General features: G+C 35.5%; 2 protein-coding genes across 6 annotated transcripts in view; one reads left to right on the top strand and one right to left on the bottom strand.

Annotated features, from left to right (window-relative positions):
• The first annotated feature begins 2,290 nt into the window (after positions 1 to 2,290).
• Positions 2,291 to 22,651, top strand: part of LOC145665080 (uncharacterized) — a 39,892-nt gene continuing 19,531 nt past the window's right edge. For 4 of the 5 annotated variants that reach the window (XR_014127551.1, XR_014127550.1, XM_081732350.1 and 1 more), the window contains exons 1-2: positions 2,297 to 2,749; positions 15,636 to 16,188. Coding sequence is in view for 2 of the 5 variants with exons in the window: in XM_081732350.1 (XP_081588476.1) it covers positions 15,701 to 16,188 (488 nt within the window). In the remaining 3 variants the exon portion in view is untranslated. Of the gene's footprint in view, positions 2,750 to 15,635; positions 16,189 to 22,651 lie in introns of all 5 variants that reach the window. The other variant, XR_014127552.1, reaches the window with a different exon arrangement.
• LOC145665539 (uncharacterized) lies at positions 12,666 to 13,106 on the bottom strand. Its single transcript, XM_081732843.1, has one exon. It carries the CDS (start codon positions 13,104 to 13,106, stop codon positions 12,666 to 12,668), a length of 441 nt encoding a protein of 146 aa, XP_081588969.1.

Here is a 22,651-nt window from a genome sequence, read left to right as displayed (position 1 = left end):
ACTTATTACATGTGAGCAACCCAAAATTAGCACAGTACAGATGCGCGTAGGGTATAAGGGGAGGGGGGATTCAAAACACACCAAAATATTTTAGACCTTCCATGGCGTACAAATAAAATAATATCTGATATTGACTATAGGTGAAGTCAACAAGAAATGGAATTATAGAAAGCCTGTAGTTTATGTATCTATTAGGTCATGATTAAAAATTGGAATATTTAAATTTTAAATTAAATTGAATAAATATGTGTAATAATAAAGGCGTTTTTCTTTGCTTTTCCGGTTGATTGATTCTCCTTGATACCGAAAATGATTATATATTTGGACTGAAGAGGAAAATTTGAGAGCCAGAGATAGTTGTGTGAGTTATGATTTTTCGATCGTTTTTCATTCTAACGCATGCAGACTGCTGAGTGTATTTTCCTGTTTTGTTGCATTCCGATAACTAAAGCAAAGTGAAAAGCTGGATACTTGGCATGCGAGGTTAATAATGTCTGATATTGACTATATGTGAAGTCAACAAGAAATGGAATGATAGAAAGCCTGTAGTTTATGTTTTTATTAGATCATGATTAAAAATTGGAATATTTAAATTTTAAATTAAATTGAATAAATATGTATAATAATAATAATAAATGCGTTTATCTTTGCTTTTCCGGTTGATTGATTCTCCTCGATACCGAAAATAATTATATATTTAGACTGAAGAGCAAAATTTAAGAGCCAGAGCTAATTATGAGTTATGATTTTCCGGTCGTTTTTCATTTTAACATATGCGGACTGCTGAGTGTGGTTTCCTGTTTTGTTGCGTTCTGATAACTAAAGCAAAGTGAAAAGCTGGATACTTGGCATGCGAGGTTAATAATGTCTGATATTGACTATAGGTGAAGTCAGCAAGAAATGGAATAATAGAAAGCCTGTAGTTTATGTATCTATTAGATCATGATTAAAAATTGGAATATTTAAATTTTAAATTAAATTGAATAAATATGTGTAATAATAAATGCGTTTTTCTTTGCTTTTCCGGTTGATTGATTGTCCTTGATACCGAAAATGATTATATATTTGGACTGAAGAGGAAAATTTGAGAGCCAGAGGTAATTGTGTGAGTTATGATTTTTCGGTCGTTTTTCATTCTAACGCATGCAGACTGTTGAGTGTAGTTTCTTGTTTTGTTGCCTTCCGATAACTAAAGCAAAGTGAAAAGCTGGATACTTGGAATGCGAGGTTAATAATGTCTGATATTGACTATATGTGAAGTCAACAAGAAATGGAATGATAGAAAGCCTGTAGTGTATGTTTTTATTAGATCATGATTAAAAATTGGAATATTTAAATTTTAAATTAAATTGAATAAATATGTGTAATAATAAATGCGTTTTTCTTTGCTTTTCCACTTGATTGGTTCTCCTTGATACCAAAATGATTTTATATTTGGACTGAAGAGGAAAATTTGAGAGGCAGAGCTAATTATGTGAGGTATGATTTTCCGATCGTTTTTCATTTTAACGTATGCGGACTGCTGAGTGTGGTTTCCTGTTTTGTTGGCTTCTGATAACTAAAGCAATTTGAAAAGATGGATAGTTGGCATGCGAGGTTAATAATGTCTGATATTGACTATATGTGAAGTCAACAAGAAATGGAATAATAGAAAGCCTGTATTTATCTTTCTATTAGAGCATGATTAAAAATTGGAATATTTAAATTTTAAATTAAATTGAATAAATGTGTGCAATATTAAATGTGTTTTTCTTTGCTTTTACGCTTGATTGATTCTCCTTGATACCGAAACTGATTTTATATTTGGACTGAAGAAGAAAATTTGAGAGCCAGAGCTATTTATGTGAGTTACGATTTTCCGGTCGATTTTAATTTTAACGTATGCTGACTGCTGAGTGTGGTTTCCTGTTTTGCTGCCTTCCGATAACTAAAGCAATGTGAAAAGCTGGATAGTTGGCATGCGAGGTTAATAGTGTGTGATATTGACTATATGTGAAGTCAACAAGAAATGGAGTAATAGCAAGGTTAATATTTTGCTTATTTTAAACGTATTTTTTGATAATATAGAAAATGATTAAAATATAAATTAGTAATTTAGAATTGGTATTGAGTTCTTGAAATTGTTGGAATGTGTAGTTTTTTGTTGTATAGTGTGTTTGTTATCATCAGTATTGATAGGAAACTTATTAAAATAAGTAATAAACCTTAATATGAATGGGATGTTTGAGATTTGATTATTTAGTTTTTGATCACTGCCACCCTGCTTTTGTTTTTAAAAACCTGTTTGTGACTGCTCTCCGTTGTGGTTTTGTAACTTCAGTCCGGTCGTTAGGAATACATGTCATAGTCCTTCACTCGAATTTCGCTGTCTGAGGAAGAATCAGACATGGAATAAGTGAATCTCTGTAGCTGTAAATACATATGCATTTAAAATATAATGTTATCAAAATTAGGGTTGCATCTCATGATGTTTCGTTAGTTCTGGCGTTTCCGGACCTATGTTAATTAGGATTTGTTTTGTTTTTCATTACCTGTGTATACATGTGCCAAGCGTTGTTACAGAATTTTTGTAACACCGTAATTATTGTAAATAATCTTAAATTAGTGATTTAATAGTACACAGTAACAAAGCACAGTGTACTTTAATCAACATTCTATATATAGGCCATTATTTACACTGGGCAACCTTACGAATTTTTCGACAGACTAAGTATCTTGTGGCAGTTGCATAACCTAATTTCTTTATAACGTAAGTAATTAATGTGTTTACAATATCAGTAGTAGGGTCAAGTTTAGAAAATTCACTAAAATGTAAGTTTAAACTGTTCAGCGGTGTAAAAGTTTGTGGACTTTCTATATCAAGTGTTTTGAACATATTTACTCGTATAAGACATATTTCTAATAAATATATATATGCATACCCTCTAAATATAATAAAACAACATAATAGCGTTTAGAATATACGTTTTAAAGAATCTTCTGGAGATAACAGTGACAAATATACTCTGATAAAAAACTACTTTTATTTACGGTAGTAATCATAATATAGCAATAGAATGCAGTTTTCTTTTTGTTTGTACATACATTCCCGTAACATTCCAATTTTTAAAAATCTTCCCGGGAAGATTCCCAGGGAATATTCTCGAAAAATATATTCCCGGGAATTTGCGCATCACTACTCTACCCCTACTCGTACTACTATTACTACTACTTATAACTACTACTATTACTACTACTATTATAAATACTGTTTATCCGTATAGTAAAACTGCGTGCCTAATAACATAATGTAACGTAACTTAATGTATTTCAACCAAGTGTAACTGAATGCAGTACAATTTGGTCCATTTTTACGATTTTGAAGTTGGTCCGGCGAGTATCTCTGAGCCATTATTGTTTTTTTAAATTGTTAGTGTGTTTGTAGAAGAAAATATACCAACGTGAGGGTAATGAAGGGCAGTGGGAATATTCCCGGTGGGAAGGAATTTAAAAATGGGAATATTCCCGGGTTTTTTCCCTCGCCTATAAATTCCCGGGAAGGAATTTATTTCCATTTCTTTACTTTATCTTCCAAATTATAAGAACCATATGACGAATTACTTTATTTTAAATTATTATGATTTACTTCCAGGTTTTAAAGAATTTGGAGGTAAAAATTTAAGATTTTTTGACTGTACTTTATATAATTAATAATATGATTTTTTAAGTTCCATTTGAATTTGCACTAAAAAGTAAGCTAATTGTCTATATTGTGGGGCCAAAACTAGCAAAAAGTAGGATGATTTACGGAAGAAATGAGTTGATAGTGATGATCAAGTAGTTATGAAAGTATCGAACACAATTTTTTAAGGCAGTAGGGGATTGTGGTTTATGTGAGAAAAGAAAGTGAATTGTTGGTAACGAAAATATAAAACAGCGTGCCATGCGATGCTCTAACCAGCCTTCACTCGCTAACGCTCGCTTTGCAATGCTGCCTCAATTTAATGTTGGTAACGTAATTAAACTATTAAACGATAAAACACCGCATCGGAATATAATATAGCAAAAAACTAGGTGCAAAAGCTGGCCCCCAATGCTAAATAACAGCCAAAATTAGCAAAGTACTAATTTACAAATGATGAAAAGGAACCATTTTGTAAAGTAATTTAGAATTAAGTAAACTTATATAGAAATAGAGATGAAGTACTATTAATAAACCCTGAACAACCATTAGTAATAGACGTCGGTCTGTCTCCTCTCTCTGACTCGAATTTCTGAAGAGGTACTTGAACTTCTTTTACATGTGAATTAACGCATGAAAGTTCGAGAAATGGGCAGGAGGAAAGGTCGTGTGTGGCAATGTAACATGCAAAATTACAAAGACAGGAAAGTATCTTGCAAATATTGTGAACATACATATTTATGCGCAAATGTTGACAAAATTATTTATAACATTTAAAAATTTAATATGTTTATAATATCAGTAGTAAAGTCAAGTTTAGAAAAGCCACTTACATGTAAATTTATTTTTGAAATATATTTACTTTTTTAGGATCCTATTGTAAATAAATATCAATTTATGCGTACTCTCTAAATATAACAGAATATTAATAAAATAGTATAACATCGTTCAGAATATACATTCTAAAGACTCCTCTGGGGACAACACTAATACTGTGATATGAAAACGAATTTATCTTTGAAGTCATAATATAATAATAGAATGCACTTTTCTTTGTGATTGTACATAAATTCCCGGGAAATTTCCATTTTTCGGAATCTTCCCGGGAATATTACCGAAAAATATCTTCCCGGAAATTTACCAATCACTATCTCTGACACTAATTTCTGAAAAGGTACTCGGACTTCTCTTACATGTGAATTAACGTATTACATGTGAATTTCGAGAAATAGGTAGAATGAAAGGTCGTGTATGGCAGTGTTACGTGCTAAAATATAAAGATAAGTAAATATCTTGCAAATTTTGTGAACATAAATTTGTATGCACAAATGTCGTTAAATTGGTGAGACATGTATCTTCTGGCATTTACCCAATCTAATTGGTTTAAAACATTTATAAATTTAATGTGTTTATAATATCAGTAGTAGAGTCAAGTTTAGCAAATCAACTTACATATAAATTTAAACTGCTTAGCTGTTTAAAAGTATTAGGACTTACTATATGATTTTTTCACACATATTTAATTGATAGAACATATTGTAAGTAAATATACATTTATGGGTACTCTCTAAATATAATAAAGTGTTAATAAAGTAACATAGTACCGTTCAGAATATACATTTTAAAGTATCCTTTGTGGGCAACAGTAATAATATGTTGTCCCTTTTGATTATATCAGAATTTTTATTTCTGATATAAAAATTAATTCCACTTTGAAATCATAATATAGTAATAGAATGCAATATTCTTTCTGATTGTACATAAATTCCCGGATAAATTCCCATTTTGGGAATCTTCCCGGGAATATTCCCAGGGAATATTCCCGAAAAATATATTCCCGGGAATTTACCCATCACTACGTGAGGGTATAAAATTCACAATGTAGCAACGTGAATTTATACATGTTTATAAATCAACTGGGTTAAGTTTAGAGTTACCCTTCCGCTTTTTATAAAAATCAAGAAAATTTACAGGAGAAATGAGGTAAGAAATGATAATTTGAAGTTTTTATTTGATGTTTAGCAATGTAAGTTCGGCAGGAGAGTTATGTTTAATACGAGAAAAGATATGTGGAAGTTAGTACTATTTGCCGGATGCGGAATAGGGTGCATCGAATTTCCACTTTTTTTGAAATCAGCTAACCCTTAGTGATATTTTTTTGCGAAATGGGCTCCATATAATGTGTAAAAAATTACAAGTCGATTGGTCAATATCTTTAGGTGCCACCAACGGCCGAAAATTTTTAAATTTTGTTAAAAAATAAATGTTATTTTAAAAAATGTAAAATATGTACTTTTATAAAATATGGTTATCCTATGTGGTTTTGTTTTTGTAAAAAGTCTATATTTTACGTGCAAAAAATTTCAGCTTGATGAGTCAAGTCATTCAGGTGCCACCTGTGGCTTGAAATATGGTCAAATGTGGTATAATATGGTCATTTCTGAAAATTAAGTTGCATTGTTTGTGATTCATCTGGATCGTTAATTAGATAAGAAATATTTTGTTTTACATCTGCAGCTCTTTGCTTATTTCCAAACATTAATGTTGGATATAACCCAGAACTCACGACGAGAAGGTGGTAGCAGTTTGAGGTCCGCCCACCTGTATATACTAATGTTGCATAGGGTAGTGCAAGTTCATATCGTTACTCTTTTACCTCAAATTGTTTTTGTATTAAATTCTGGTGTGTTTTCTCTTGATTGCAGTGTTGCTAGGACAAATCTATATCGTACTTCTTGCCCACATACCGCTGATACCGCCTCTGTCATCAACTTCACCATTCTTTCTACAGTGCGAGTGTGACAGGGTAAGGATGTAATAGATTCATCAGCCATTGGAGCCGTCTTTACATTTTCTCTTAGCTTCTTCAGGTTCAAGTGTTTTATCAGTGGTGGTTCCATCAGCGTGCATGTTGACCAATTAATCATATCAACATAGTTTGTCGCTTCTAAGTTGATTTCAGGGACGACGAATTCTCGTACCGGTACGCGATCACCAGATTGGGTCGTTTGTCTTGCTTTTAGGACTCCTCCAGCCAAGTTCTCGTACTTCAGCATCTTGGTCAGTTAACATTGATAGAAGTAGGTTCTCAGGATGGCCGTACCACGCATTTCTACGGATCACTGAATGAATTTTCCTGTATTTTGCTTCCATGTGGCGAGAAGTCGTGATAAGGTGCCACAAATGACGAGCTCCTTCTGCACACGATGGATTACGGATCACAGCAAACCAGAGTGGCGCGTAGACCATCATGATGTACTGGTCGATGGTTTTAAGTTCATTAGTGGGTTCTTTTGTTCCTACGTACAAACGTAAGACTCTATTTAGCCATCTGGCTTGATGAATTTTATCAGGCTTCATGTGAGCTAACCCAACGGTTCATTCTCCTGAAGAAACCGCTTGGCAGATATTCAGCAAATATTTTTGGTCCGTGCTTAATGCATCCTCAGTGAAGTTGAGGTCCCAGTCTATGGAACGGGCTGAAAATTCTGGAGTGGCAACTCTTCGCAGGTTGGAAGTGTTGATCCTATTGGTTCTCTAAATGTATTTGGTCCAGTAGACTTGCCGTCTATAAATTCAATGAAATGTCGAAATGGGAGCTCATTCGTGTGTTTCATACAGACGATTCTCTGAAGGGATTCGTTCAGGAAGACTTCAATATATGCCATCACGCCATTCTTCCGACCAGTGTTGGTAGCAGTGTCGTCGCAACCCAAAAAAACAGATCGGACAGCGGGATATTTTGATGAACAAAGAACTTTGTGATGGCAGCCCGTATGCTCTCTCCTCTTCCAGATGAAGGAGAGACGTTGCCAAGATAGTTCGATCCTGGCTCCTGTAGTAGTACGTAGTTATCTTCTTTTTTCATTATTCGATGGTTGATGCCGTCTTTAGTCTCAAGGGTGAGAGTCTGATTCTTTCTTCCGTCGAAGTATAACGCTTTTACTTTGGTCGATTCAAGCGATGTACTCGCCTCAACAACGATGGCGTTTCCTAAGGATTTCTTCTCTATCCGAATCTTGCTTTTGTCGATCACCTTCTGCTTATGAACTGGGGTAACCAGTCCGATATCTGCCAAAAGCGACGAAGTGATGATTGCGGTCTGATATATTACATCTATATACTGCATTGGAGAATGTCGGCAATCTAACTATCATTTGTTTAGAAGGGCTAGTCTTCTTTCTTTTAAGCGCAAGAAGAAACTCGACAGTGGAAACTGACTCTTCTCGCGATTCATTTTGTAAAGGTACACTATCGTGTTGTCTTCTGGAACTACTAATTTCATTGGGCTTTGGTTGATTTTTCTGACCTCGATTTTTTCGCAATAAATGTTTGACACGTTTCTGTGTCTCCTTACCCATCTGTCAGGTGGTTCTCTGGTCAATTAAATTTAAACCTTCAATTCAGGCACTTTCTTCTCTCTCGTAGAAGTGCAAGCAACCGGATCGATGCATTTGCAAGAAGCGATATCAAACAAAGGTTTGCTGGCGAACTCCTGGAATTCTGCAACTTTGGAAGAAAAAAAAACGGGTTGTCCTTGAACTTTTGCAGCTGACGGACCTTTTTTTGATAATGCAAAATCAACACTATAACCCGTTGGTCGCTCAAAATAGCTGCACCGCTGATTGATGCATTTTCCCAAATTTTAATTACTTTCCTTGCTATTGAATGAGCTAGCACCTTAGCAGGGTGGTCCTTCTGCGATGCTGCTTCCCATTTCGTGTTCTCTCTTTCCGACAAGAATTGCTTAAGAACACCAGAGATTGTTGGAAGCTGATTAAAAGTGAATTCCACAGGGGATCCAATTACTTTATGGACAAAGTTTCTTACATTCAAACGTGACTTCTTTTTAGGCGATATCTTTACGGACACTTAATAGTTTATTCACCGAAAACAATTTTGAACAGTTAGACACTTTTGTCAACGCAGCACCTCAACAAACTTGCCGCACCACTGGAATGACGAACTGACACTTTCAATGACTGCCGACAAGCACAAGTAGGACGCAATCCTTCAAAAACGCACACAAATGCACACGTATTTTCACTTAAACACAATCAACAACGTAAACAGTTTCCACATCAAACACCATTTTTTGCGCTGCGAACATAAGCTGGACAACTACCGGTATGTATCTTATTTGATAACATTCAATCTACTGTAAAGTCTGTTTTTTAACCTTGATTGCCCCATTTTTTTTACCTAATTAGCTGTTTATAAGAGACGAAAACTCGATTTTTTTTTTACAAAACACTGAATAAAATATATTTTGGGAGGTTTTGTCCAAATTTTAAGAAGCCGGTAGCACCTGAAGAACTTGACCGATCAAGCTGAATTTTTTTCACGTAAAATATGTACATTTGTGTCGAAAATAACTACTAAGGGTAAAATGTTTTCGTAAAAGTAAATATGTATAATATATTTTTTAAAAAATGTATTTCTTAACAGATTTTTGAAACTTTAGGCCGTTAGTGGCACCTAAAGAATTTAACTAATCGGCCTGCAATTTTCTATATGACATATAGAGACCATTTCGCAAAAAAATTTCGCTAAGGGTAAGCTGATTTCAAAAAAGTGGAAATTCGATGCACCCTAATGCGGAAGCATTGCGGAAGGTTTCAGCAGCATGATAGTTGTAAAATATGGCGAACAGGAGTAACGGATGCGCGAAAATAATGAAGAAAGCCTTTTAAATTTTTGTGAAACACACGGAGTACTGAAATTAAGTGAAATATAACAATGTTTAATACTTTAAGCACTGTTTTTTGTATGTTGCAAAGTCCAAGGGCAACTTCAGACTGGAGGGGCAACTCTAAACTTAAGCCAATCAACTTAGGGGTTAACTTTACAGTGCCTGCACCAGCTTGTATACTCACTCGAAAAAAAAAAACTGAAAATTGGTCAAAACTACCCAAAGGTTAAGCTAACCCGTTCCTACCTCTATGTTACTTATCTCTATCTTACACTACTATACTGAAGCGTCCTACTTGTTGATGCGTAGGTGGCTCGAGTATATTAAAGTTTACTCTGAGTTAGTATTTCACGTAAAAATTTCGTATTTCGTATCCTCCAGAATGTTTCGCTCTCATCACAAAATTCTACTTAGCATAGATGGAATTCACGGGATTCACCAGAAATAATGTTGGTGCAATTTTACTATATGCATCTAACGGAAACTTTGGCCAATTCTTAAATTTGCTCATTTTATGTCGAGAACAGATAGTGCCATGTGAGTATTCTAATCCGTTCCTACTACTACTCCTACTGCTATAACTACTTATACAATAAATTTGTATAGTATAACTGCACGAATACTTGTTTAAAACGTAACTCTTTTCATGGTTTCTGTGTAAATACTCGGTACGACAAAATACCTACAATGAAAAAGAAACCAATTTGTGCTAAGGTGCCACCAAACAACACGAATGCCTTGTAAGTGATTCAAACACTGCGAATCTCGTGCTCTGGTGTGGGTCCTAGTAATTGCATATCTTGGGAAAGATTCCTCCTGGGGACGTCTGTTACTAAACTTGGTTCGTGGTACTTCATTTCTATTTCTACAGAATTTCTACATTACTTTACAAACTGGTTCCTTTTCACCATCTGTTCTTACTTGCTTTTTTCTAGTGCAAACGGAAATGGAACTTAAAGAGTCATATTATTAATTTGTTATATAAAGTACAGTTAACGAATTTTAATTTTTTAACCCCCAAGTAATTTATAATCTAGAAGTAAATGATAATAAATCAAAATAATTAGTTATATGGTTCTTATAATTTAGAAAACAAAGTAAAGAAAGGGAAATTCCCTCCCAGGTCCCAGCAATCTACCTGGGTATATGCCAGGGAACAAAACCTGAAATATCATCATCTTTTATTTTCCGTCCCACTGGAAATAATCCCACTGGCTATCGGTGCTGCTGCCGCTTCGCCTAACCTAAGGTAACCATATTCAGTCTAACCAAACATCTCAAGAGCATTCCCTACTGTTCTTAAACAAATTGTGTGCATAGTTTCTCAACGTAACGCATAGTTATGCGAAGTGACGTAATGACAACTTTTTCGATTATCTCTATTTTCCAGATACGCTAAAATTTGTATAGCATTGCTGTCATGTTTTATTTTAAAAAATATAAGGTAGTAATATAGTAGAAAATATTTTAGTGTAGCGTTTTCTGTATTCATGCAACAGTAATCTACGTTGAGTATTGGTAAGTATATTTAAAGAAAAGAGAAAAAAGCAAGAATCGTATCTCGATAAAATGTAATAATGTATAAGAAAATTATAATGATATGGAAGAAACAAGATATAGGCCTATGATATCTCGTATGTAAGTAGAAGAAATTAATAGGTTAGGTTTTTCTTTGACATGGGGTAAAATTTAAAAAATCGTATATTGATGAGTATTTCCATATTTTTGTATAGTCCTGTATTTTCGGCTTTTAGGTAGGGGAGGGTAGTCCACAGTGAGACAAAATTTCATTTCTGGCGTGTATTTATTATAATATTAAAAGAACGAAAAAAGTAAAGTAGCCATTTTTGAGAAGATATCTCAGCTACAATTTTAGATACATTTTTTTTAAAAAATGGTTTCATGGTATATTGGGAGGAAGCGAAATATGAGCTAGGCCCTAATGTTTCACTCTGTACCAATAGTGGTGCACAGTGAGACACAAGTTAGTAAATACATTTATGCTTCTAAATATTGTGTTTAGACTAATTATAACAACAAATAGAAGTTTATGTACACAAGCGAACACTCCCACTTTCAGGCTTTCCAAGTTTTCTTCGTGTTTTCCTGCTTTTTTACAAACGTATAACAGTGCATGCATTGATTTCCATTGAAAAAGATTTATGTTTTCAAAGCAAACTAATGCATGCACTGATATTCTCTTGTGAAAGAGCCTGAAGAGACGAAAAATTTTAATTAAGCAGCCTAACAGTGGAAATGTTTCCTTGTGCACAAAGCCTATGCTACTCAAGTAAAAAGAAATGTGACATCGATATTGCACTATAAACAATCATCTGCAAAATGTCTTAACGGAAACCTATGCTTACAAAAGCTAAAAGGAAACTATGAAACCTTTCAGTCTCTTAGTTTGCATTTAGATCTGTTAAGGTACAACAGAGAAAACTAAGCTACTCTACTGAAAGAACTATAGCATAGGCTTAAGAGTAATATGATATCGACAACGTCAACAATTCGCAAACATGAGCAAAAATGTCTTAGCGCAAATTTATGCTTCCATAACTAAAAGGGAACTTGATTCAACCTTACAGTCTCTTAGATTGCATTGCAAGCGGTTTAGGCAGAACCGTAGCAATATCAGATGGACCAACGACTGCCATATCTTTTACGATAGGTTTCACAAACGCATCCAATTTGGCACTTTTCCTTAAATAGGAAACTACATCCACCTTTTCTTGATGTATTTAACATTTCGGCGACATGGAACACATCCCTTGGGAAACACACGAGAACAAACTCACCTGGAACTGGCACAAAATCTAAATCGGCGAATTCACTTAGGTAGTTTTCTCAAAGAAGATCTGACGCGTCATTATCATCATCCGAACCACTCAGGATGGTGTCAATGTTGTCATTAATTGAAGGTTGGTTACTTTCGGTTTCGTCAAGCAAGTTACAAGCAATGTGTTTTTTTTTTCTTGTTCCTGTTGATTTTGTTTTCTGGATTTTGCTTTTGAGTAGAGCTCATTCCGAAGTGTCTGTCTAAATAGAACTTTTTCCAGTATTGTTTTTCTTACGTTCTTCTGTCGGAAAAATATGAAACTCAGCTGGCGAAACAAATGTTTTTCCAGAGGAACCCTCCTTTGAAGTTTGGTAGATATTGCACTGCTCGGAATCCTTATAACATTGAGTCGTTGATTAGCGGTTGGGGGCGGGGTGTTGATTTCGCTGATGTGTCACTTAGAGTGCTGAATATGGAGGATGTTGATGCTTCCGGTGTCGTCGTTACTGTTGAAGGTAAAACAATCTGAGTGGTCAAAGATTGTGTTGGCTAAAAAGATAAATTCCTGTGGCTTTGAATCCTGCAACGATGTTAGTTGGTGTAAGTGCTTTGCCAACGCATGCTGCAATTTGGTAAATAGGCAAGGGAACACCTGGATTTCTCAACAACCAAGAATCAACTGCAGCGTTGTAGTACACTTTTAAAGGTCTAAACACGGAGACATCTAGAGGCTGTAACTTGTTACTGCAATGTGGAGGTATCGTAAGTATGGCAACACCAGCGTTCTTTGCCATATCAATTATGCGGATAGAAAAGTGGGTTTTGTGATTATCGAAAATTAACAAAGACGGATTTTCCTTAGAATTGTGTGAATATTGAATAAAGTGTTGAAGAACTTCTGGAAATATGTCTGCTGTCATCCATCCTGAGGGATTTCGTAATCCTAAGGTTCCTGGAGAAGCTTTATTTAGCATGTGAGGTTTAAAGTTTTTCCTCGGAAAGAGCATTACAGGAGGAAGAAATGTTCCACTTGCTGAGACTATTGCTATCACTGTCACTAAATCTCCGTTCTCTCCACTAGTACATTTGTTCACTTGTTTTGTTCCTTTCTGTGCTATGATTTTTTTTTGTTTGTTTTTGGCCTGTTGTTACGCCTGTTTCATCCAAATTGAAAACACGCGATCCATCAGCAAAGTGAGGAAAACGACTATACACCCCTTTTAAGTTTTCAAAAAACGCATTGACATTTCCCTCACTGAAAGCTGTTAATCTAAATACACTACAGCGCTCTGGTTGTCTTACGCTAAGGTTTGGGTTTCGGTACAAAAGCCCTTCAATCCACTTTACACCTACCCATTTGTGTTCTTTCCATGTTTCCGGTATTTTGACTTCATTTCTAACTTCCATTTTGTATGCCAACTCACGTAGTGCTCTTGTTGTCAATCCATAGCTTAACGTGCTGCACGAAACGGCGTACTCTGCTAGACTCTTCTCTTCCAATTCAGAAAATATCTTGCGAACACTATAATTCGGTTGCATCTTGATTGGGACGTCAGGATTATTTCTCTTCTTCTTAACGTAGTGAAATAGTGTTTGAAAGGACAGCTTCTTCTCCCTTGCTGCTTTTCGTAATGAGTATTTCTGTTCCAGTACCAATTTCACTGCTTCTTCCATTCGTTGCGGATCACTATTTCCTATCTTTCTTGGAATACCTTACCGCCTCACCATAATGAACCTAAAAATAAAGATACCATGTTAAAAAACGAGGAAGTAAGTTCCCTACATTAGCATACTAAGCATACAAAAAAAGGCTGCACAGGATGGGAAAAGTTAGGCCTATATGTAAGATTTGTTACCCTATCACAGAGGAACACGAGTAGTGCTTTAACACACCCGTACTGTTCCTAGTAGGTAGGCCTCTCGTGGAAAGGAAAAACTATTCAACACTGAGTAGTTGCTAGTGTAATGTAGATACAGATATGGATTCAGCTATATTGCGAAATGAATGTTTTGTCGAAGATGATATTTTATTGCAATCTTCGGAATGGCCTATGTGCTTGTACGGCTTTGACTTTGATTTCTTCTCCAAAGTTAAGAAACCACGAGAACAGTAGCATTTTATTACCAGACCACCAAACCTAGGGAAAACAATAGTTGCATGTGTAATGGCGCCTTGTTAGCAGGGCTTCAAGTAGATACTTTTCAAACGTTACATCCAATGTTTTTCACTCAATCCATATTAATGGTGACCTGGAAACAATGCTTGCCCCGGGCGCCACGTATCCTGATTACGGCCCTGCACGCACTATCCCGTAAAGTAACACAGAGCTTGTGCGTAAACGTTTGACACAGACGTGACAATGACGCCGTGAGCGAAAATATTGCTTTGGATCACATTCGAACAAATATAAAACAGTTGGTTGTCCAGCCACTTGTTTCCATACGTTACCAATTTTGTTTTAAATTCTCTTGTTTAATAAAGTGATCAAGATTATGTTCACAAACTTCATGAACCTGAACAAGTACTCATCTAGAAAATAGGGAGAGAAGGGAACGGACTCAACAATAGGAAAGAAACGTAGGTCTAAAGTCCAATAATCTACTAAAAAGCGCATCTCTTTTAACGCACTTACTAGAATTTCGATGGCAATATTAGTAATGTGTTGTAGCCGGTGTGCGAATTATCGAGGATGAGGCGGAACCCCCTGTAAAACTTGACAGGGATTGGATATCCGTAATTTGTTTTTTTTTATATTAATTTCTGAAATATATGTACACTTCATCCTCCTATAAAGTTCCCGTTAATTCGCATACTGCTTGTAGCTATAGGCTAGGCTTTATTCTTTTAAGAGGCACACTTCTGGAGTCCTACTCTCAAATATATTTAGTGACAAGTTTTTTATTCATGCATGGTACACAGTGAGACGCCGTCTGACTGTGTACTGCATGTCTGTGTCTCATTGTGTACTTTTCAGAAGGTTAACAAAACAAGTCGACTAAATTAACAAGAGCGAGTGACTGCTTTCAGCCGCTGTGAACCGAAACAAATCATGCCTCTTTTCAGTTGTACCATCACAATAATATAATGGAGCGTGACGGCATTTTGCAACAATTGCCTTAAATCAACAATAGTCGTAACTTTAGAAGTGAAAAAATAAAAAAAATACCTGTATTTCCTCACTCGTCCACACCATGCACAAGCCGACTAAGCAATTGACTGCGAACTGATAGGGTTCCAACTAAGCGAGACACCTGGCGTCAAACTCGAAAAGCTACAGAGAAAACGTAAATGTCTCACTGTGGACTACCCTCCCCTATATCGTTATTTTGGTATAAGTAGTAGCAAAATTTCGGATATTTTAAAGTACTGCTTTGAAACACAGTAGACCAAAAACAATTCCAACCACTACAAATTTCACCTGATGCGGTAGTTACCGTTGTTTTCTTCCGTTCCGATTCATAAATTTTGTTAAAGCGAATAATATTTTTCTTATTGGTTTCAGATCTATTGGTTTCTCTCGAACATTAACTGCTGAAGGTTTCAAATCTCCGACGTGAACAGTTTTATATGACCGAAATGGCTTCACATTATTTCAACTTTGACTGTAATAAAATTGAAATAAAAACAGAAAACAATCGTATTAAAGGTGAAATAAAAACAGAAAATGAGTCATTTGAAGAATGTAATTATAAGCTATGTACTAGTAACACTAATGACCATACAGACCCTCTTGCAGTACATGTGGAATATAAGAAACTAGAAACTGCAACGGAAGGAGAGAATATCGCTTTAGAAAGGAATGAAGATGAAACGATATCAGATTGGAAACTAACTTCGAAAGCAATATGTTTGGTGAAGCGCTTACCAACGGCTGATGTATTTGCAAGTGCCGAACGTTTTTGCAGTAACATCAGGCCAACATCTTCCGATCTTACAAACATCACAGAAGGATCAAGCAGTCACATGTATGCCACTATTGGAAACAAGAACGATGACGAAGAGGATGTTCAAGAAAACAATAATCGAGAATTTGGTAGCAATGCACAGGCACTGAGGTACGTTTAAATGCGTTTATTTCACCTTGGATATGTTTTATATAAATATTTCTTTTCAACACTTGCCATACTTCATTAACTATTCCTTTTTCCTTTACCTTAAACTTTGTTATTGAAATCGCAAACGTTTGAACGTAAATTATTCAACCTAATGCGCAGCGTTGTAAAAGGTAAGACAGTTCGGCACTGAGATAATTATGCAAAGATAATGGTAAATTGCTATAAACCACCTTTCACCTGGGCTTGAATATCAAGATTGAATATTTACACGCTTCTGAGTAATGTCAATACTCGGTAATTTTTTTCCTATTACAGGGAACAGTACCTCGTCGAATTATTTATATCTTTCCCCTCTCACTCAAAAAGTTTTCATGATATAAAAATCATATTTTAATATTCATTTATATATCGGCTTTGAAACTGTAACATTAATTTATATACAAAACACCTTAGTAATTAAAACTACCAAATGTGGATCACAGGAAGGAATTATTATGTTTTTTTTTCTAAGATTGTTAACGTTACAGAATCACTTCACTTATTGTGATTGCTTTAATATTGATGTATCACAAACGAACTCTTACTAGACCAACCATAAATTCACCTTTTCCTCTTTTAGAAGTAGCCTATTTTATTATATGTCTCATTAACTTAACTGGTAAAAGTTCTTTTCTCAGAAGGTTATATCTTTAGATGGAGTGTCTCATAATATGCACTTGTACCGCCGGTAAAGCTTATAGATAAAAGGTTTATCTTGTTAATTTTATATGACATTAGCAGGCAAAATAATGTGATTTGTTAAAAAGCGCTTTCATTTTTTTTTTTTTTTTTTTTTTTTTGAACACTGACCATGTTACGGGATCAAGTTTGCTCACTGGAAGTGTGATCACTTTTGGCATTGGGACTACTGTTTCTGTCCCAAATCGCAATAGATTTCTTCGATTTCTTGGAGTTCTGATGTGATTCTCACTTTCCTCATTGCACTATTGTTATGCGTTTCATCTTTCCCGTTAGCCTGGGTTCATAAACATAGGATGTTTAAACTTAAAATAACCATTCTACAAATAAATGTTGACAGTTAAGTAGCCCAAAGTAAGAGAATCTAAGAGGATTAAAATTCAATTGAAATCGATAGGATTTGATAACATTACAAAGAGAAGGAAGTTATGAAAACTTATCTACTCTCTTTCAACTTTTTCAAGGAAATACATTACTTCGATACTTCATTTTGCTTAGGTATAGACAGCAATACCTATTCTATAACGAAATGTTATCAAGTTATAACTTTAGGGCTTTTTCTTTCTATTTTAATAATAATTAGTCACATAACCGTTTAATGAGAAATATTGAAACTGGTACTTTGTAATTTTTTAATGAAATGAGGGACAACACTATTAACATAATGTGTGCTGTTGTACGTTTATTTAATAAGTAAGCATTAAATTATTTCAGTGACTGACTGTAGGAAATTTATTAACTCAAAATTTTAAGATTTCCAAGTAGACTACTTTTGATAGAAAGTGCAAGATAATCCAGAGAATGAAGAACGAAAATATTTAAGGCTTTCACCTACAGTAACTGACTGATGTAGGAAATGACTTCATTTGACCCTCACTGAAACTTTGTTTTATGCAGTTTTGACTCTTGCCTTTAGGCAAGCTATAACCAATATTCAACCTGCATATATCATAATGGCGTGATGTACTGTTACTGTAGAGGAAAGGTAGGTTATGGAATTAGCCATATAGATTCACATTCAGATTGGAAACGAAATGTGAAAGTTCTTTGTGTTTTCTTCCTTCTCACCACGTAAAATTTAATTCAATGATGTATTACATTTAAGTAAATACAGATAAGAAATGATAATATATAATGCTCATTTTCATCAAGTGTTTCTTAGACGTCGAACATAATAAGTGACGGTTGACCACCGTGGTTGCTAAGAGTGGTAGATCATAGTAATTTACTAAGGTTAAGGTACATAGTGGGCTTAGTGGACCGTGGTGTGAAGTAGTGAGTGTTACATAGATGAAGTTTTTATTGATTCATGCTTTTCGGATACAACATCACCTTTTCAAATCTGAAATATATTGTAATGAAATGTTTGACTATTTTCTAATATTTTCTTTATGTCGGATTTAAAATGTTCAATAGAAGTATAATATTAAGATTACACGTTACGCTAGTGATGAGTAATGTCTAATGTTTCGGATGGAATTCTCGAACTCCTTACACTGGGATGTTTTAAGCTCTTTGTTGGTTATTATCATTGTAATGATGGCATTTCAGTGGATTCACTAATAACTAATTGAACGTGTAACCCACCTATATTTAACACAATATTACTCTATGCGTTCCAGCCCTGATCATTCATAGCTACTAAGAATAGATAGAAAACTTCTCGACTGGAACGCTTACGATTAGGTATTAAGTATTCCATCTTCTAACAGTCCTACAACAAATGAAATGTTTTTCTCTATTTTTCTTCTGTTTCTCGGTGTTCAGTTTCCTCTTTTAACTCCCAATTTTATAATTTTAATTTCATCCATGCGTTGTGTTCTTCTTGTTTCTACTTCTTTCTTCCCTTCCGTTTCGACTTATATGATGATATGACAGGGAATTTTTTTTGTTCGTGTCCAAATTAGTTAGCCTTCCTACGTGGGATGCCGGCTAATTGTGCCAAATTTAAAATGTGTATTTTACGTTCAATTGGTTATTATTTTATTCATGGCAGAAATTGATTAGAATTTGAAATTTTACTTTTTTGCAATTTTGCATTCATCACTCTGATTGGTCATATTCATATATATTTTCTTTATAACTGGTGTCGATGTCTGGGTGAGTTGAAATACTGCACCCCTGTTGATATTGTTGGGTTCTTGTACTATAGCAAGAGATCGTTTAATTATCCTATCCTAGTGGTTTCAGCTCTTTAAAATAATTTTCGTGTCTGAAAATAAAATTTTGTACTTCCGTTGTACTGTGTTCCTCCAGAGCTGATTTCTCCGTATGAAACAGCTTAATGTGTCTCTCACGCTCCTTGCATCGATATTCTTTTGTTCGTCCTGTTTGTACTATGTAAGTTTTCCCGTATTCGCAGGGAATGCAGTATATTCCTGGTGTTTTAAGACCCAAATCGTCTTTAACTGGACGGAGTAGGTTATGTTAGGCGGTTTTTTGTATGATTTTGATGTGTCTCTTCATGTTTCTTGCAATTTTTCCAGATAGTTTCCCAGTCTATTGCAGGACTGCCATGTTGATTGGATCTTCAAATTCTGAAGTGTTTTCTTTACTGGAAAAGGTCCTTTTTAGGACCAATCGAATGTCATCTTCCTTGTATCCATTCTCCAGTATGGTCTTCGTGAGATGTGCAAGTTAACTGGAGAAATTTTCTTGCTCCGGGATGATTTTGCTCTAAGCGCAAGCGTGCTAATGACTTTATTGCGCTTTGGTGTATTGTGAAAGCTGTTTCCATTAAGATTAAGTTCAGTGTGGGCAAGTTTTCTGTAAACACTTTGGCCCAGACTTCCATCAGTTTTCCGACGAATGAGGATGTTTAGAAATTGTATGCAGCTTTCTGTTTCTATTCCCATGGTAAATTTATGTTGCTGCGTTGATTGTTGAGAAATTCAAGGAACGATCGCAATGCATTTCTCCCATGAGGCCAGATGACAAAGGTATCTTCAACATATCTATGGAAACACGTTGTCTTTGTTTGTGCTGATTTCGCGCTTTCTATTCGAAGCTTTCCATGAAAAAGTTTGCTACTGGTAATCCCATGGCAACGTCGTCCGTTTGTTCATAGTACTGTCCGTCGAAGAGGAATTATGTGGAAGTTATTGTGATTTTGAATAAATAACAGTCCTCGGCGAAAAGTGCTAACTGATTAAATTATCGTGTCTTATACTGGGACTCCGGTAAACAGAGAGACCACATTAAAACTGACTAGGATTTCGTCTGGAGAAATGTGTATCGTGTTCAATATTTCCACGAATTCATATGAGTTCTTGACGTGTTCTTCACACTGTCCTACCAGCGGTTGAAGAAGAGTAATCAGGTACTTAGCCGCACAGTAAGTTGGGTTTCCAAACGCACAAAGAATATGTCTATTTGGGATGTCAATCTTGCGTACTTTCGGAAGTCCATACAGTCTCGGTGGTTGGCAATTATGTGGCGTAATTTTGATGCGTGTTTCTTTTGGTATGTTGGTCTTCTTCAGAAGGTTGATAATTCTACGTTCATTAATGCATGTGGGCTGTTTCTTAAGTTGTCTATAATCCGAGTCGTTAAGTAAATCCGACATCTTCCTGTAGACTTCAGTGGGTATGAGTAATGTTGCGTTGCTTTTGTTTTGTACAGTATTGCTAGCGCCTTGACGAAGTTTCTTAATTAATTTTGTTCTCTTTTGTGATGATTGGTTTTCTGGCACTTTTTAGGGCATGGGTTTTGGCAATCTGGCCCTTTTCAGGGCCAAACATAAGTCCTGGCGCATTTCATTTGCTTCTTTTGGTGTACCGCTAGGCTGTGCTGCTTGTAAGAAAATTACGCCACATAATTGCCAACCACCAAGACTGTATGGACTCCCGATAGTACACAAGATTGACATTTCAATGAGAACCATTCCTAGTGCGATTGGAGGGCCAACTAACCGTCTGGCTAAATATCACACCCGTCTTCTTAGGTCGCTAGTAGAATAGTATGCACACCACGTTAAGAACTCATTTGTTCGTGGAAATATTGAACACAATACGCATTTCTCCAGACGACATCGTAGTCAGTTTTGATTTCGTCTCTGTGTATACAAGAGTCCCAGTACAAGTCACGTTACATTTACTCAGTGAGCATTTCCCGCCGGAGACTGTTGATTTATTCAAGACCCCTGTAACTCCCAAATATTTCCTCTTCGACAGACAGTACTATGAACAAACAGACGGCGTTGCCATGGAGTCATCTCCCTCACCAGCAGTTTCAAACATTTCCATCGAAAGCTTCGAGCAAAAAGCACTAGAATTAGCACCATTAAACCGATCGTGTTTTTAGAGATATGTTGATGATACCTTTGTCATGTAGCCACTGGAATCGTTTTTTCTTGAATTTCTCAACAATCAACACAACAACATCAAGTTTACCATGGCAATAGAAACAGAAGGCTGCATACCATTTCTAGAAATCCTCATTCGTTGCAAACCTGATGGAAGTTTGGGCCACAGTGTTTACAGAAAACTTACCCATACTCAACTTTGTCTTAATGGAAACATCTTTCACCATAGATCACAGCAGAATAAAGTCTTCAGCACGCTGCACTTCAAGCAACAACCATTTCGGACAATGGGTATGAGAGATGCATGAAGCTTTCTCATCCCGCCATATCAGCCCAGGCGGACATACAGTATAACGGAAGGACATAGAGTTTTATTTTCAGACACTAAAATTATTTCGAATATCTCAAACCACTCGGATAGGATAATTAAACAATCCCTTGCCATAATACAAGAAACCAACAATATCAACAGGGATACAGGATTTCAACTCACTCAGGCATAGAAATCAGGTATAAAGAAAGCATATATGAATACGACCAATCAGCGTCAAGCTATAGACTATTCAATCAGACACGGATTCTTAAAACTCTCCTATATATAGTACACACAAACAATATATGTAGTTAGTATAATCGCCCTGAAGGCGAGAACGAAGAATTCTTGAAACGTCGACTCTATCGTCGGACTTCATCTGGCTGATGAGCTCCTCCGTGGCTAAGCGGTTAGCGTACGCGCCTTTGGCGTGGGAGACGCGGTTTCGATTCCCGGTGGGAGCTCATGTGGTTTAGATTCCACCTTAAACGGTAGGTCCATGTCTCATATAGCTCATATAACACGGGACGTTAAACTCAAATTCCACTCAGTTCACCTGGCTGATATCCCGAGAACATATTTATAATATTACCCGCCAGGAAAGCTTCAATTTTTATGCGATATATTTTTCTCTACTGTGCGCCTCTAGTACTAACTCTGGATTCTAAAAATATATTTATAACTCAAGAAATATGGATTTTCAAATGTTTAGTTTCTTCAGTATAAATTCTAATGATACAAAGTTCTGTAAACGTTACTATGTGAATTTTTCCCTCATTAATCTAGTTCTTTTCTCGTTCATTTTATTATTTTCAGTCCTGTGTCATACATTTTAACTTAGTCAACTTCTCTGTATTATTATTAATATTAAAAGTAGTAGCAGTATTACTTAAATCGATATTTATTATGATGCTGGTCTCAAGTCGTTACCGTTTATTTATTTTACACGCCTGTTATGAAATCGGTTCTTTACTTAACACCAGAAAAATGTTTGACGTTTTTTGTGATCACACTCTTATAACTGGATTTAGCACTACGTCGTAAATACTTACTTATTTACTAATAAATGTAAAAGTCTAAATAACACAAATATTATATCACTTCTAATA

Source organism: Thermobia domestica, chromosome 11, assembly GCF_964235325.1.
Source record: "Thermobia domestica chromosome 11, izTheDome1.hap1.1, whole genome shotgun sequence".
Taxonomy (NCBI): Eukaryota; Metazoa; Arthropoda; class Insecta; order Zygentoma; family Lepismatidae; genus Thermobia; species Thermobia domestica.
The sequence above is the reverse complement of the archived record's forward strand: the minus strand, read 5'-3'. Positions and strand labels throughout refer to the sequence as shown.

Excerpts from the sequence above, each read along its gene's own strand:
- LOC145665539 (XM_081732843.1), bottom strand. The coding sequence starts at position 13,106 with ATGCTAAATAAAGCTTCTCCAGGAACCTTAGGATTACGAAATCCCTCA.